We start from the raw sequence: 17,261 nt of genomic DNA, 5'->3' as shown, positions 1-17,261 counted from the left end.
GTATGCGTCACTGTTTACCTGTGAACCATTCGATCAGCGACCCCCTCCACAGATTGGTAAAGTGAAACATGAAGGCCAGATCCCGCCCAACATTGATCTGCACAAACATTCCCCCCCGCTGTCCTGACGTCACCAGTGTCAGTTCACTACAACTAGAGCAACAGTGTGTGACAGCAACACGTGACACGATGTGTGGGAACACTTGGAGTATAAACATGCACAGATTCTTTTAGAATATAAGTTGCTTTACACTATATGAATTTAGCGTGTGAAATATGTGTCTCAAACTCTAGTACAAATATTTTTGTATCAGCATCGGTCTGCATTAATTATTTAATAGTGGTGCTGTTAAACACTATCCAAACACACATACAGTGAATAAGAAAGATGCACATATTAGTATGTAAAGGTTGTAATGCTGTCGTTCCATTCCGATTTTTCTCTTTTTTTAAATCCATGTTGTTCTTTTGAGAGAGTAAATGTGCCTCCTTTTTTACTAATTGGATTAGGATTATCAATTGTTTAAATCTCACATTAAAGTTAATCAATTTTACCCCATTTTATTAATGTAATTCCTTCAATTAAGCTTTATCTATGCATCTCTCTTTGGTTTTTAACTCCAAGTTTCTCTAACACTTATCCTCTCTTTGTGTTTCTACCCTTCATCTCTCCTAATACCCCTCCTTTTTTGCCCATTCCCTCCCTGCAACCCTCCTTCCCTGCCTCTTTCTCTCTCTCTCTTTTTTTCTCCCAGGCGAGTGATGCACGCTGCACACGGTGTGTGTGTGTAGTGTGAGCCAGAGCCATCCGTGTGTGTGTGTGTGTGTGTGCTTGTGTGTGTGTGTCTGGAGAGAGAGAGACACATAGACTGAGCCCCTAACACGGAGCATGCCTCTGCGTCCGGCAGCCGGCAAACATGAGCCACCCAGCCCTCCACGGCAGGACCAGCAGCAGCAGCACACACACACACACTCACCCACATTCACACACCCTTACACACACACAGCAAACGGCAGCCAGGGGGCCAGCACTGACAGCGGCAGCTCCCGGGAAGAGGACAGCGGCGTTCCCATTCCAGCTTTCTGTCCCGTTGCTGAGCGGAGCCACAGTGCCAGAGCACCCATGGAGGAGCCGACAGGCAACACGGTGGTCATCCGCATTGGAATCCCAGACCTGCAACAGACGGTAAGAGCTCGTTCTGTAGCCACTGTTGAGGAGAGGATGAAAGAGAGGGAAGCTGCCTCTCCCCCTTCCTCTCTGACTGTGTGCTTACTACCTCTCTTCTGTGTGCTCTCAGGATATCGCTTTGTTTCTCCAAAGCATCTTCAGTTTTATCGCTTTCTTTTGCCTATTTGCATTTTCCTCTCCTTTCCCTGTCTTTTTTTTGTTGTCTATGCACACTTAGTGGCTGTATTTGCTCTCTGGCTTTTGGGGTTCCACTCCCCGCCTTCTTCCCTGATGTCACGCTAATAAATCTACCTCTTCATTAACTGGGTTCCAGCTGACTTTGACAACTAGCCACTTAGGGGGAGAGGAGGAGAGGAAGGGATTAAGGGAGGGAGGGAGGGAATGAGGCAGGAGAGAGAAAAAGGCATCAGAGATCGAGAAGGCTCTAAGAGGCGATTGTAAATCCACACTAAAACACAAAGTAGAGAATCAAGATAGCTATACCTGAACTGTAAAACTTTACTTTCACCTCCCTGTCTCTCTGTTTGCTTTGTGCGCAGAGAGAAAAGAGATTCAACCATACATTCTTCTTAATAAAAGCTTCACGCAGGAGTTTCCCTGAAGACCTAGTCTGGGTTTTTGTAGTATTGCAACCACATAAAAACGCAGAACTAGTACTCTGAGTTTGATCCTTTTATTCCTTTATCTTCAAACAGTCTAAGGGATTTCTTCTTTCGTATATACGTTTACTGCAGAGGGTGGTATGGAATAGGGCAAATGTCACGATCCAAAATAAGTTAATTTTATTCATTGAGCTGTGCAATTGTAATTTAAATGGATTCAGCAACAGCCATCTTGACATCTACAACAGAAACTGTTCTACAGTAGTAGTGCTTATTTTAGCTCTCTTGAAGTTAGTCATTCATGATTTACTTCAAAGCATGGACAATATTCCAATTAAAATGTCCATAAGTCACAGGTTGAAATGATTTTGAACAGAAAGTGACTGCCTGTAATTGCACACAAATGCAGAGAGAAAGCAACACTTTACCATTCACTGACTTGATAATAGAAAATAAAGTGGTATCTATCTGTCCCTGTAGCACACATAAGATCACACGTTTAGAGATACCATGTGATGTTTACTATGTAACCAAACACCACACAATCTGTTATTACTAATGTTCCTCTGTGTCAACACTTCTCTCCTCATCCCTCCTCTCTTGCTTTTACATTTCAACTAAAGACTCAGCTATTGGTAAAGCAAAATGCAGATTAAACATTAACAGCCTGTCACTGCAGTCTTGTGCTCAGGCACTTTCTGTAGGTGCTTTAGTTTAGAGTGTCCTTTTGATTCTTTCTCCAGACATTGATCGGAAAGGCAAGTTAAGCAGTTTTGTGTTATGGTTGATTACCTCATTGTTGGTGGCTTCTTGGCTGAAATGACCCATTGAATCTAAGTGAGGCCCCGGCATTGCACGCTATGAATAAAGACAGGAAATAAAAGGAGTGCAGTTGAAAAGAACCAGAGAATTCCCCATAGGTGCTGCAGAATCGCCACCTGTGAACAAAAACGTCTTTCAGTTGGGTTCAAACACACACACACACACACACACACACACACACACACACACACACACACACACACACACACACACACACACACACACACACACACACACACACACACACACACACTCAAGCATGATCAAGTCATATAGACACATCTAATGATGTACTTTTTGCACACATGTCCTTAAATTCTAATCCCAGTGCAAAGGGACTTCTCTTAATGTGCTTATGCAATAGAAAGATGCTCAAAAGATGATTAGTTTCTCTCAAGGAGTCACATTAAATCCAACACTTGCAGCGTGACATATACACAAACAGCAAGAGATCCTGAAAGTCTGACAGGCAAACATAGAGGCAGATGACAGATGGGCCGAATGACAGTTTGAATCTTTGCTAGAGCAGTCAAAAGAGACTTGTGTGTACTTTGAGTGAGCATGGGATTACACTAGAATAGTCTGCCCAAAGTTGGATTACACACCTCCTGCTGTGTTTCAAGCCTGGATCAGGAGACTGAAGCAACGAGCAAAGAATACACCAGGCTGCACTTTTCCTTGTCAGGAGGAGAGGAGGGAGGCACCATGTAGTGTAGTGCTACCTTTAGTCTAAAATGACTTGATCCACACACTTCCTTCTCTGGTACCTGGCCTGTTATGTTCAATTTCTATACGAGATGATTGACTTAAATATATATATTTTTAGGTATATTTGTGAAGAATTCTACCATATGAACTGTTGTGCATGATATCTTTAGTGGAAATATATGATATATTTATTATGATTATTTTCCGGTTTGTGTTGAATGTATTGGTCTTAGTGTTTGGTGGGAGGCTGAAGTGACTAAAGCAGTGGTGATATAAATATGAAGTGTTAGATTTGGCATTAAAAAAGTTTTGTGTTTTTGTTAGCACATTTTGTCAATTCCCTTTCTGATAAGAAGTTTTCCTGAGTAGGCATACCTATTAATTAACGGAAAATAGAATGGACTTTTGTGATTAAGCTTATGATTTTGACGAAGCCAAGTCCATTATCACATACAGTACTGTATAAGAATTGCTCAGTCCTTGGTGAAACTTTGACTAAGTAATGTGTCTTGGCTGTGGGAGACCATTAAGCTGCATTAGCAATGGATCCCACCATTTGTTCACTCAGACTGCAGATTATTTGCGAAGATTTAGCTTTTTTTTTGGGATCACAGGTATAATTTGTCAGTTATCACGTCCAACTCCACCAGAACTCTATTTCTATGATTGGTGCACAAAGAGACAGCTTCCCAATACTGCTAATGGATGTCATTCATCTCTCAACAGAGAGGGAGACACTGAAATAAATAATCTGCCCCACTACTGTCTACCTGTGTTCATCCTTATTCTCCATGTTCTTGTCTTGTTGCCCCTTTTAGTGCATGCTGTCTCTCTATTAATCCACATAACTGCTGTCAACAGTATAACGGTGAGGTGATGATTATAAAATAAAATAAAACAAAATCGTAAAATGATTTCCCCATCTAGCCAGGTATGTGTCCTCACGGCTGGGTCCTCTAGCTCAGGATTATAAATGTAGGGCTTTGCACATGATATTCAATGCATGGAGAACAATTTGATGGTGTGGATGTGTGGATGTGCAAGCCCCTGATCCTCTATTATTTTCATCTTCATTATTCCTAGCCGACCTATTTAGGGTGTCTTATTGAGAGAAATCAAAATGGATGGCTTTGAGTGCCCAGTCTACTATATGCAGATTTTTTCTGTTCACATTTCTCACATAATGGGTTTTGCTATTCAGTAGATGTTGTTCCCGCATTTTATACCCTAATCGGTGTTTTAAACATTCTCAATGGCACGTATGCACAGTCTGCAACTTTGGTTTTGTCTAGTTCGGTAAGTCTGACCCTTTTTAGTCTTTGGTAGGATATTTGGTTATCTGCCACCTCATCTGTCTGCCATGTTCCCATATAAGGGATTGGTTTCCCGAGGTTCCTCCTCTTCCCTTATTGCCGGCGTTCTTCCTATCTGCTGCTGTTTTGAGATATGCTCCCAGCTGTTTATTTTCAGGAGCTGATATACTCGTGGATGCTTAATGTGTCATTCAGGACACTAGCCTTGACACTTACTAAGCCCTTTACTCTCTAGCTGGCAAACTGTCTCTTGAAACTGGTTTTGGATGAAATGATCTGTGTAGTGTGACAAGTTCCCTTTACAAGGAGAAGACTAAGATACTTTTCACCCTTTTATAAGTAAAGATACTTTAAAAAAGTTGCATTGGTGCATCTACAAGTCAGTGGGTGTGTGCAGCATATTGCTTTGATTCCCTGCAAGTATAGGGGGCATGCCTAGGGTTGGGCGATATTGAATTTCCCCGCTGACGATATTGCTCATAGAAAAACAATGACATTTCAAATATAGGTCCCAAAAAAGCATTAGATGTGTTGCTATAACCGATCAACAAGTGGCTGAGCAAATCATAGCTGCAACAGTTTGTTTTACAATGGTTAAATCAATGTAAGGTGAAAGATTATGCTTGCTTACAAGATTTATAAAAAATAAAAATAAATGTAGGCTTTGCATGGGAACCTCGTTTCACTATCAGTATTGAGATTTTCAGGCAGGTGTCGTATCAAAGTCATTTGTTGTATAATTACAACAATCAACTTTATACTAGTCTTACAGAGAGTGGGAATGCTAAAGCACATGGAGCCAAGAGAAACTAAACCTAAATTAAAAGGTAACTTTATTTTGTACTTATTCCATCAATCCGATTTCAGTGTCTGAAAAAAACGTCTAGTATCTTCTACTCTTTAACTACACCAATGATGACTGTTTCCTGCCCGTGGATAATGTACTGGTCTGTTTTCAGGTGTGTAGTCCATTGAGCATGTGCTGTTTGTGATGATTGTTTCTCCAACATGCTCTTTCAGTAGTCTTCTGCCTCAGATCTCGGACGGCCTGCTCTTGCTACATTACTGCACTGCAGATGGTTTAGCACTATAGATAGTTGCTGTTTGTGACCAGAGCATTAATCATTTTGGCCTGTGATTCTCTGCTGTTTTTCCTTAGTCTGGTTGTTAGCATTGTAAACCTTCTTACAATAAGTCTCCAGGGCCTCAGGCATGCCATTGTATTTCTTCAGTTGCCAGGACAGTTCTTGATCGTTAAACGTTAAGTCTGCCAAGGCCATGGGCGTAATTTCCACTGGGGACAGGGGGGACATGTCCCCCCCACTTTTCAAAATCCCATTTGTGTCCCCCCCACTTTTTAAATGTGTTTATTATTATTTTTTTACGCAAGCGGTCATCGTCAAGGAGGAGCGTCTGTGTGTGTGTGGCACGAGCGCATCTTGTGAGAGAGAGATAGAAAGAGAGAGTTACGTGGGTTGTTGTTAGCATCTGGTGCTAGCCCGGAGCTAACGGAGATTAGTAGCTGTTTCAACAATAAGGAGAGGGAGAGCTCTTTCCTGTCGGACTTTGAGAGAGTGAGAGAGAGACAGATAAATATATATAGAGAGAGAGACAGAGAGACAGAGAGAGAGACTGAGAGAGAGACTGAGAGAGTTACGTGGGTTGTTGTTAGCATCTGGTGCTAGCCCGGAGCTAACGGAGATTAGAAGCTGTTTCAACAATAAGGAGAGGGAGAGCTCTCTCCTGTCGTAAAACAGGTTCACATGGATAGGATACTAGATAAGTGTGCACACTCATTATATACACTACACATTTTTCTTGGATTTGTTAACACTATAGTCCCTAATATATTTGTAGAAAGGCAGGAAATGGAATTAAATCGAGAAAATGTTTCATTGCGGAGGACCCCCTGTTTTGTGTCCCCCCCACTTCTCAAACCAAAGTTACACCCTTGGCCAAGGCTAACACTGGTCATATGTTGCTTCCTGATACAGTGGACATTTACTCGGTATTCATATTTTTCCAGTTTTGTGGTAACAGCTTTATTTAAATTAAAGAGATGGTCTGTTTACAGTATATCTCTCTGGATTCTGTCATACTAGCATTAAAGCAGATTTCCATTTTTTTCCTTCTGTTGTTGTTTAATCTTTTTTCTAATAACTTTTACACTGTCTTTCTTGACCTTTTGTGTTTGTTAATGTTTGTCTTTGGGTTCTTATGTTTTTATATCTGTCTGCCTATGATTGTTCCTATCTAAGTACATTCATAGGTTTCATGATTCATATGTTTTATATGTATCATGTCTCATTATTTGCTACTTCAATCAATCCTTTTCTATCATTCTCTCTTTCTCTCTTTCTCTGTGCTTCCTGTATGTTTTGCCTTTTTCTCCGCTGTCTTTCTTCCACACTTCATGTCCTCTCTGCATCTGACTTGAGTCTTACACGCAACAGTGGTTTGACAGTTCTTCCAAAAAAACTCTCATACGCAGATTGACATATGCAATGTGTATCAGTGATTGCTGGGCATCTGTTTGAAAAGCCTCACACGTTGATATGTTGCTATTTTTAGCTTCATTTACAGTGGCAACAGGGTCAAAAGACGTGGCTAGCATATTCTTAGCTCAATTGGCCCACAACAGCCATAAAGGGAAGTAGCTAGAGAGAGATTTGACCGAAACACCCTTACCCTTGTTCCCATCTCACTTGACAGTCATCCCTCTTCCCCTCCATCTGTCCACCAGGCCCTCCACTAAGAGAGAGAATGCCTAGAGGCGGAAAGAGTGGAAACGAGAGTAGTGTAATTTTCTGGCATATCTGGGAGCAAAGCGAGCAAAGCAGGAGTGTTTTTTTAAATTAGCAATACCAAACAACCGCTGTTCGTATAGAGAAGAAAAACGTACCAATGCTATGACTCAATACAGACGAGTTTGATTCGCAGTTGTGTGTGGCCATCTCAATTCATTTCCACATACTGCTGTTAAAAGCTTTTCTTTCTCTAGTGCAGATACTAACAGTCTTATATTGGGGAAAATAATAGCAATTGGAATGTAACAACAGAATAAATGTTCCTTTTTGGGAAAATGCATTTGGATACTAATAAATTAAATCATAAAGCAATTAATGTTCACTAACGGATAGCCAATTCTCATTTAAATCTGTGAGTGGTTTATTGATCCGCTCTTCGTTTAGGTTAACACTATTATATTCCCGCTCCCTGTTAGTCTCAGATGTTAATCCCTCTTTGTTTTCCTCCATCTCCTTCTCTCTGAGTTTAGTCTGAGAGAAAACTGGGAATAGCTGGAGGTATTAATATAGGACCAATCATTCTGAGCTTTTGTTACAGGTCTGCACAGGATATCCATTGTGTCAGTGCAGGGGGGGCAAACACTGGAGAGGGCTCTGGATTTCAATATGTGATGTCTTTTTTAGGCATTAGACGGCTGGTGTTGCCTCCACCAAGAGATGGAATCATCTCATTGAGTAAGATTTCATGAGACCTAATATGTCTGAATATAAAGTTGATTTGAGATTGTATGTACAGTGGCAAGAGCTCCCAATGGGCCTTTGAACAAGATCCTTGCATACAATACAGTAGTGCTATACTCTCAACATTGCTGCCAATGGTAAAGGGGCATCCCTTGGCAATTTACACCCCCCCCCCCAATAAGCTGCACTAATATAGTGCTCTGCCTATTTCCCCTCAGCAGGGCAGAGCAGTCTCTACTGTTGTAATGGTTGTGAAATTAGTCTTTGGTAGCTCACAGGTAAGCTACGAAGGTAGAATTTCTTTGTTGTCTATACTTGCTTTCTGATTGGGGCCCTTTACAGAGTGGAATACAACAATAATTACAACTTAATTGCTTTTGGTTGAAGCTACAACCCCACAGCAAGCTTTGCGAAGAACCTAATTGCATCTGTTAGTCATCATTTGGTTATGAATAATGTTGATCCCCATTTAAGATCCTAAATATGGTCATGCTCAGACTCAGGAGAATGGTTTTCCTGTCTAAGGGTGGTTTGGCATTTTGTTGTAGCACAGTGCTATCATTTTTCAGAAATGATGTACGTAATATTTACATTCCCACTGGAGCTGACTGCTGCTCCATCTTAACTTGATTTAGTCACATGGATGCACATTGTTCAGTCAGAGGTTGTAATTAGTCACACGTTATGGAAAAGCTTTACAAACCACACTGGGGCTCTTAGGAAAAATGTTAAAGATACATTTACTGTGACTTAATTGACATGATTTTAATGGTGAAAGCGTATACTTGTTTTTTTTAATGCTGAAAAGTTGACTAACAGCAGGAGTAAGAGTCAAGATTTACTTTATTTTTCTGAAAACCTGCACGGTTGTATGGATATGTGTCTACATGTATATGGTTGTGTTTGTCTGTGTCTTGATGGTTGTTTATTTGGGGCTTTAATTGTTTCTTGTGGCAGGCTCTCTAGCTATTTGGCTACCAATGTGCTTTAGTTTTAAAATGATTAATACAGAAAAAAATTATTTCCCAATGGAATCAATGAGTGAAGTGTATCATTACTGCACAAATAGGCAGGTATAGAGAAGTGTGTCATCGTACTCAATTAGTGGTTAAGGAAACAGATATGCTCAAAAATCTTAAACTAACAGCCCCTATTGGCCAATTTAAAATTTCACCAAGTTTCCTTGGCAACCAGCTAGAGTGCACTGCTCCTTGGCACACCCTGAGAGTAACTGGCTGATGATATGCAAATTAAGGGAAACATAAGTGAAAAAAAGAAAGCCTCCGTGGCAGGATTAACATGTCCTGTGAAACAATAAAGTTTCCCTCTTTAAAACATATACTTTCAGTTTACTAACTCTAGTTTACAGTGTGTTCACTGACTGCTACAGCCTCGTGATGCACCTGTGTGATGAGGCTGTTAAGATGCAGGATAGTCCTCGATGTCGTGATGCTGTAGTCCTACACAAGAGCATGCAGAGAATGAAAGAGTACTTTTAAAATGCAGTGTGTGTAAGAGAGACTCAAGCAGACAGAGTGTTTGGAATAGATAAAGTGGCAAAGATTATCTATGCAGCAACATGTTTGTGTGTGCATTCTACACCAATCTCCATTAGTGCTTCGAGTCTAAACAATTTCCATTTAGTTACAGTATAACCCACATTTCTCACCATTGCTGCTGCAACAACTGGACCCTTTAGTTGTGGTTCTGTGTGTAACAAGTTACCAGATACTTATTCATCACCTGAGACTGACAGGAGTTCAGAGAGGAGAGAAAGTACGTAACATCTGCAGTCATCCTGGGCTATGAGGAAGAGTTTGCAGTAAAAACAAGGGCCGAATGTGAAGTGTCTGCCAGTGGCCACTGACCGGAGATCACAGCCTGCTTTTTATATGCTCTGATTCTCTGCAGATGAAGGATAAGGTCCCTCTGATACTCACCATTTAAAGCTGCTCAATTTGAAGCAAAACTACAGATCTAAAATCTTACCATCTCTTCCTTGTTTACAGCGTCACTGATGCAATCCCTCTGTTTCTCTTTTACTTTAAATAAGGATGGTCATGCTTGTTGTACATCTTTGTGGAATACCATCTGTTTTTGCTTTTTTTTATAGATACCAGTGTATTTGTTTGTCATTGTACTTCATCTTGTTCGATAAGATAGGGTTTTCAAACCCATTTTTTATCAATGATATTCATGTAACGCTGCTTTAGCACTCAGAATATTACCCACACAAACCTTAGCGTTCCAATCTTCTTTCCTTGACAACATGCCACTTCAACACAAATTAAACTCAACTATTCGTATCAAGTCGACAGGACGAATCACACACCGTTTTCCATAATTAGGGAAAGTCCAGCCTCAGCACTTTCTGCGTGAATAGAGTGTGTAGTGTGTGTTCACACAGTGTCTTTCAAGGTGTCGGAATCTTGATAGTAGCCCATTAATCCGAGTTAATTGAATCAATGCCTTTTTCCCCCTCCTGGTCTCAGGGGTATGGTATGGTAATAGTTCAGATGTAAACCCTTGGGTGGTGTGTTCATTTGAGGCTGTGGGATTTGGAGATTGACTTGAAAGTCCACTGTGTAAAGACCCACAGTTGGTTTCTATAGCCGGAAAAGCTTAAAATGAAAGAGAGAGGCTTGTGTATGGTATTTAACTGATAATACCCTATTTCAAACAGATGTGCGTTAACTGTTTAGAGTGAGCTCAGCTGTTGTATGTGATTACCTTAGGGGTCAGTCTGTCTGAATTTAAAACTAATGTGTGTAGAGGCTGACTGTGAGAGACACAAATGGAGACATGCTGTGTTTATATGAGTTTGTCCATAGCCAGATGTGTTCTCATGACGCATTCACTTGTAACAGCAATGTTTCATGGTTGATTTGCAGTAGATGGGAGGATGAGAAGAAGATGGCTGTTTCGCAATGATGTTGACCCAGGGCACACAGGTGGTCATTTAGTGGGTTACCAGACAAATAGCAGTTTTTTTGACAAATTGTAGTGTTTGATGTTATGTGGTTACAATTCAGGTTATATTCCTGTATGATATGTACTGTATCTAAACATCCCAAATCCCTAAACTTAAATTATAAAACATGATATAGAAATCAAATGTTATATAATTCAATGGAATTGTTTAAAAACCTTTATCTAAATCATGAACATAATAGCAGTAGTTAAAAGCTCTGAAACACTTGTAGAATATAATCACAAAAATATCATGAAGGTCATTCATTGTAGATTAAATACAGAGTCAGAGTTGCAGATTGAAAGTTAATACATTAAAACTTTTTAAATTGTTCTTGTCACAGAACTATTTTAACCAATTCAACAAAAAACGAATGAACAAGATTTTAGTCACTGCACAAAATAAATGAAACCGTTCTCTTGTGTGTGCATTGCCGTGTAACATCTTTCTGATGTGAAATGGAATGCCTTGTGCCCTGTGTTAAAGAGAATGTGATGTGTAGCCGACGCCACTGATGTCATGTTTAATATCACATGCTGTTTGTCTTCTGCGACACCCTGCAGGTGGCTCCCTGACAAGAGCGTAAGATGAGCTCTACCTGGTTTCAAGTTTCTGAAAATGTTATTAATTGATCCCTGCCTGAACTTGTACATTATTGAGAGTTTATGTTTTAGCGTTTTTTAAAGGTCCCCTATTATACTGTTTTTCATCAATATATTATAGGTATCAGATATATACAAAACATGTCTCTGTTTGGCTCCAAATACCCAACAGATCATGCATTGTAGCATCCCATAAACCCCTCTGTTTATAAAGTGCTGATTCTCTGTCTGTTACTTCAGATGAAAATAAGGAGCCACTCCCCACGCCCCTCTGAGAGATATTTGGTTAAAAAGAACACAATGGTGCTCTAGGTGGAGATTCAGGTGATATGGTGGGGGGGGGGGGGGTTACCTTGGTTGGTTATTGGCTAATGGTTACACAAGACAAAAAAATCGTTATGACATCATAAGGTGGCCAAAATCTGATCAGCTCATTTTCAGGTTTTTATATAAATGGATCAGGACAAAAAGTGTGCTTTTTTCCTGAAACTTTCAGAATCTCTTTACACAGAGGGGACACATGCTTATGTACAAAAGACATAAAAAAGTGGATTTTGCATAATAGGCAGTGGCGTTTTCTCCCGGAGGCCAAGGGAAGCCAGGCTTCCCCTGTTTTTTCGGATTGTAGTTATAATTTAAATAAATAAATAAAAACACTTTGTTTTGTTTCGATAATTCTCCTTTGCTGTGTGTTGCTGCCGGCCCGTCTCTCCCCCACTCTCATTGAGTATTTTACAAAGAGTGAAACAATCAGCGCCCCTCTAGATGTTATGGTGAAACAGTAGATTGCATTCACTGTTGCGAGAGGAGGCCAGTCAGATTGGGCTTCCCTTGGTGAAAAAAATGGAGGGATTGACCAATCAGATGAGGCCCACGTGATGCCCCTGCCAACCTGTGATTGGTCAGGGCCATGCCAAGGGAAGCCAGCTTTCTCTGGCTTCCCTTCAGAGGCGGCTGGCGATTTCACCTGAATAGATGAGATTGTTTATATTTTTTAGTTACTTTTGGACTACGGACTGAGCTAATTACAGAGACGAGGACTGTTGCTGCACTTGCCGTGTGTTAGAAAGGGAAGGGAAGAGAAGGTGGACTATCGCATGCAAATGTTTCTGTACATAATTGTTTTTGAATTCATGTGTTTCATACACGCCTACTGATACTTTGATGTGTAGCCTACATAAAACTTTAAAGGTCTCCTGATTTACTTTGTGAATGAATGCACTGCGCATTGAGCGGCTGGTATTGCATTTGGGGGGGGTGTGTCTGCATAAATTAATAAGAAAATGCTTAAATTAATAAAACGAGAGTATCGGCTGGAGAGTGCGTGCGGACCTGTCGGTTAGATAACAGGCGTGTGCAAGTCCTGCATCTGTGTGATACAAATGTGTGTAAAATGATACCGGGCGCTGTAATCACTCATCTGGTTACGTTATTGACCACCCCCCCCCCCAACCAACCCAAAAAAATGGGCTTCCCCTAAATTTTTCCCCACGCCACGCTACTGATAATAGGTGACCTTTAACATTAATAGAGAAGTTGACCATTTCATCACTGATTCACCCTTTCAGACTTCTTCATAGCTGTAGAAGAAGAAGTGTTGTTAAAACTGGCTTAAGTTTTAGAAACGGAGGGTTACCTTTTGATCCCCCTAGATATGATTAATCTAACATCTTTGTCAGTCACATATTTAAATAAACACATTGTAGACAGAGAGACAGAAACAGATACAAACTGACTCGTAAGGGTGAGGCAGCAAGTGAGTCATTCACACATCAGGCACTAACATGTGCTTCCTCTTGCTGCTCATCTATTATAAATTGCTGCTTTAACCATGCTATAAAATATGGAGGGATGAAAGATGAAACAGTATTAGTTTATATCCATGTTGCTGAGTCTACTCCCAAAGGATCCTGAGATTGAGAAAGAGAAACATATGCACCTACCATCATCTTGGACCCTGGCCAAACAGAAGGAAACTCAAAGAGACGGGGAAGGATACCAGGGGAAAACAGAGGCAGTTCACTTAGTCGTTCTGTCAGATAAACCCAGACCTGTACATAGTTGATTACAAGCACATGAGCATGCATATGTACCATTAGTATCTGGTGGCTTAAAACTCCTGTTTAACTCATCCACTATGCTGTATGATCCAGTTTACAAGAGAACAAACACATGTTATATATACTAGTGATGTGTATTATGCCTTTAGGGTATTGGTTAGGACTCTTAGCTCTTCCCACATCCAGGAGGAGGCCCAGCACTGTAAATTAGTGCATATGTCATCTGGGCAGCGACAGCCAGAGGTCTTGGGAGACAGGGACAGGGCTGTGTAAGAGTCATTACACTCCATCATCTTAGCACTCCTCTTTTCTTTTAGTTCACTTTACCACTACGCTTCACTCTCCTTTCTCTTCTCTGTCGATGCATCACTTCTTGCTAAAAGGCAACAACAATGCCCTGTCTTTTCCTATTGTGACCGGATGCCATCTGCGCCTTTAGAGATACCAAAGGCACGTCTTGCTCCATGCATCATCATTGCTTGCGTAATCACAGACACACACACACACACACAAACACACATCTTAATTAGTAAGGCCCTTTTGAGGCTGTGTTTTGAATTCAGATGTGGGATGATGTAATGAGCATTATGTTTGTTTCCACTCAGGCAACCTGTTGCACTCACTTGAACTTGTGTTCACACTGGCTTCATTTTTTCTCCACCCATAGTGTTAACATGTTAACACTATTTATTTAGCATTACAAAACTGAATATAGAAAACTAATGGGGTTCTTTAAGTGCTTGCAGATTGTCAGGTCAGACGAGACTTACATTTTTGTTTGAAGAAATTAAGTAAGTGCACCTTTTCCATTACATTTGTTTGCTTCTTCAAATCTCATCTTTAGATACAGACCTGCCAAGACTACTAGGTAGGTAGGCACCATTGACAATTCCTTATTGAACAGGTGAGATTTTCTTCAAACAGACTGTCGGATTGTGAATAAATATATGTGTGGTTTTCACGTCAAATCAGAGAGGAAAGCAGCCTCCAAACTGTTTAGCTTTACTCTTCCAAAGGCCCAGTGATAGCTTCCTACCATCTATTATATTGTTTAGTTGAAAACATGCAACCTTCTCTGTCTCCCTTTATGCTTCCTTTGTTCTTTGTCACGAGTGTGACCTACAGTTTGTCTCTCATCTCCTCCCTCATGCCCCTACTCTCGTGTCCAATCATCCTTCACTGATGTCTCTAATTTAAGCAGACAAGAGATCAAAGTTTGGTCTTGTGTGGTGTGTGAACAGAAGAATGCTATACCCCCGGGTGTCTGATCTCAACCAGTGTAAATAAGTTTGACATGGCGGGGCATTGATAAACACACTGGGCCACTCTGGCTTCCATATAAACAAACATTAACAACGCATGCAGTTTGGAAGAAGACCGTTATTCACTATTTCTTATGAAAGACTGCAGATTAAGTTTCATGACTCGCCACGTACTTTAGTGAAGCACCTCCCTCGACTCTCTCCTCTGAAACATACAGTGCTGCAGTATCTCATTCCTCTAATGTACTCTTATCTCTCAGTAAAAAGGCCACTCCAGCTCTCCCCAGCTTGCATAATTTCATCCTTTTCCAACACCATTTTAATGTCACAAGAGTGGTCATGGATTTTAAGCTTGGCATAGTCATTATACATTTTAAAGAGTAAAACGGATATATTTTAAATGGTAAAAAGGAGATTTAAGCGTAGCAAACCACTATAGGGTGGTCCATCTTATATATTATCTTGAATGCAAAAAGCTATTGTTTCGATATTGATTTATCTGCAGGTTATAGTATAGATTCATTTTGTAACACCAAAGATAAAATAAAACCCATACAAGTTTTAATTGTCTTGTTCTATCAGGGGGGCAGAGGTATTTCATTAAACATCATCATTTGACAGAGAAAGCTAAACATTTTAAAGATGCACATTTTGCTTGCAAAATGACAGAAACTACTAATTGATATATAAAAATATCAAACTATACATTTACTTAAGATTAAATAATTCATTCATTAAATAATACTTTCAGCTGTTAAAGAATCCATCAATAATATGTGGGCATTCGTACCGTAACATGTTATTATCTGCCAACATTCAGAATGAGAGTTCTAACAGCTCATTTACCTGATTCTCCTATTGTGTGGGGTTTCTTGTTTACTTGCTGCTGTTACATTGTTACACTCAGCATCAGTGCTTATAGTAGAAGAATGCGCTAACACATGGTTAAACATGGCATACAGAGGATGGGCATTTCAGTGAGGTTTGAAAATCTAAGTGTATTTTACTCACATGAACTCAATGTGTCTTCAGGCAGCATGCTGCTAAATACCACTGCACTGTCACCCAAACATGTTGTGAAAGTTGGTGAGCGGCTGACTCTGACATGATTAAGTTGAGCTGATTTATATATAACCATTATTCATTGGCCCAAACCACATAATCAAGCTTTGAAGCTGATGTTGTTCCATTACAATTTGCTCATAATTGATTTATTTGTAAACTGCTGATGCAGAGGTAGTCTGTAAGCAGTAATTCAGGTCCTTTACAGCAGACATTCTGACTCGTCAAGGCAGCAAGGGCCCAGGTGAAAAAAACCCACCAATGATGGCTGCAGGCCATTTAAATGAAATGAAGGAGTCAGTTACAGCCGTGGTATTGTAATGCTTACTCACTGACATACCTTACTTGAACACGTGATTGGTTATCGTTAAGCTTATTGATTACACCTGTGCTGCTTTTACTCGTCAAAATGCCTGTTGCTTATTACGACCTGCAGCAGCGTCAAAAAGTTCAACCATCGTTTCCTAGGGTTACTAAAAATGATTGTCACGAGCAGCCTTACTTCTTTTCTCTTTTTTTTTACAGCCACTTCAAGGCATTTACAAATTAACTCATTGATTAAAAACTATTCAGGTTTTTTCCTTAGTCGTGAAAACTGGAGCAAGTGGTTTTGCAACGCATTAGTTTTCTTGACATCAAAATAGTTATTGCCTATCTGCCTGTTGTTTTTCTGTACATGTACATCTAGCACCATGCTACTTCAAACCCTTTCCAAACTATTTATTTTGGGTAATTCACCAAACCATAAGTTGAAAACTATCAGAAGACTGTAAGGAAGAACAGACAGGTCACACTGTTAAAACAATCTATTCAACAATGAAACTTGTCAGAGTTTTTATACTACTAAATATCCTCAGTAGGTCTGTTCCACTTCATCCAAAAATAACTGGCAATTTTGGATTAGAGCCGCATGGTCTGTCCTTATCTTTAGGTTTGTGTTGCAGTATCAGCATTTCTTTTAAAATGCATTTTTAAATACTATACGGTTTAAAGGTCCCCTATTATACTGTTTTTCATCAACATATTATAGGACTCAGATATATACAAAACATGTCTCTGAAGCATTGTAGCATCCCACAAACCCCTCTGTTTCAGCCCTGTTTCAAAAGTGCTGATTCTGTGTCTGTTACTTTAGATGAAAATAAGGAGCCCCTCCCCACGCCCCTCTGAGAGATATTTGGTT

General features: G+C 40.2%; 1 protein-coding gene across 1 annotated transcript in view; it reads left to right on the top strand.

Annotated features, from left to right (window-relative positions):
* Positions 1 to 17,261, top strand: part of shank3a (SH3 and multiple ankyrin repeat domains 3a) — a 149,535-nt gene that overhangs the window by 20,964 nt on the left and 111,310 nt on the right. Inside the window, exon 2 of the mRNA XM_034141816.1 lies at positions 755 to 1,185. Within this exon, the coding sequence (XP_033997707.1) occupies positions 889 to 1,185 (297 nt within the window). The 5' untranslated portion in view covers positions 755 to 888. The remainder of the gene's footprint in view (positions 1 to 754; positions 1,186 to 17,261) is intronic.

Source organism: Trematomus bernacchii, unplaced genomic scaffold, assembly GCF_902827165.1.
Source record: "Trematomus bernacchii unplaced genomic scaffold, fTreBer1.1, whole genome shotgun sequence".
In the NCBI taxonomy this organism is placed as follows: Eukaryota; Metazoa; Chordata; class Actinopteri; order Perciformes; family Nototheniidae; genus Trematomus; species Trematomus bernacchii.
Note: the sequence above shows the minus strand (reverse complement) of the source record. Positions and strands in the feature narration are given on the sequence as shown.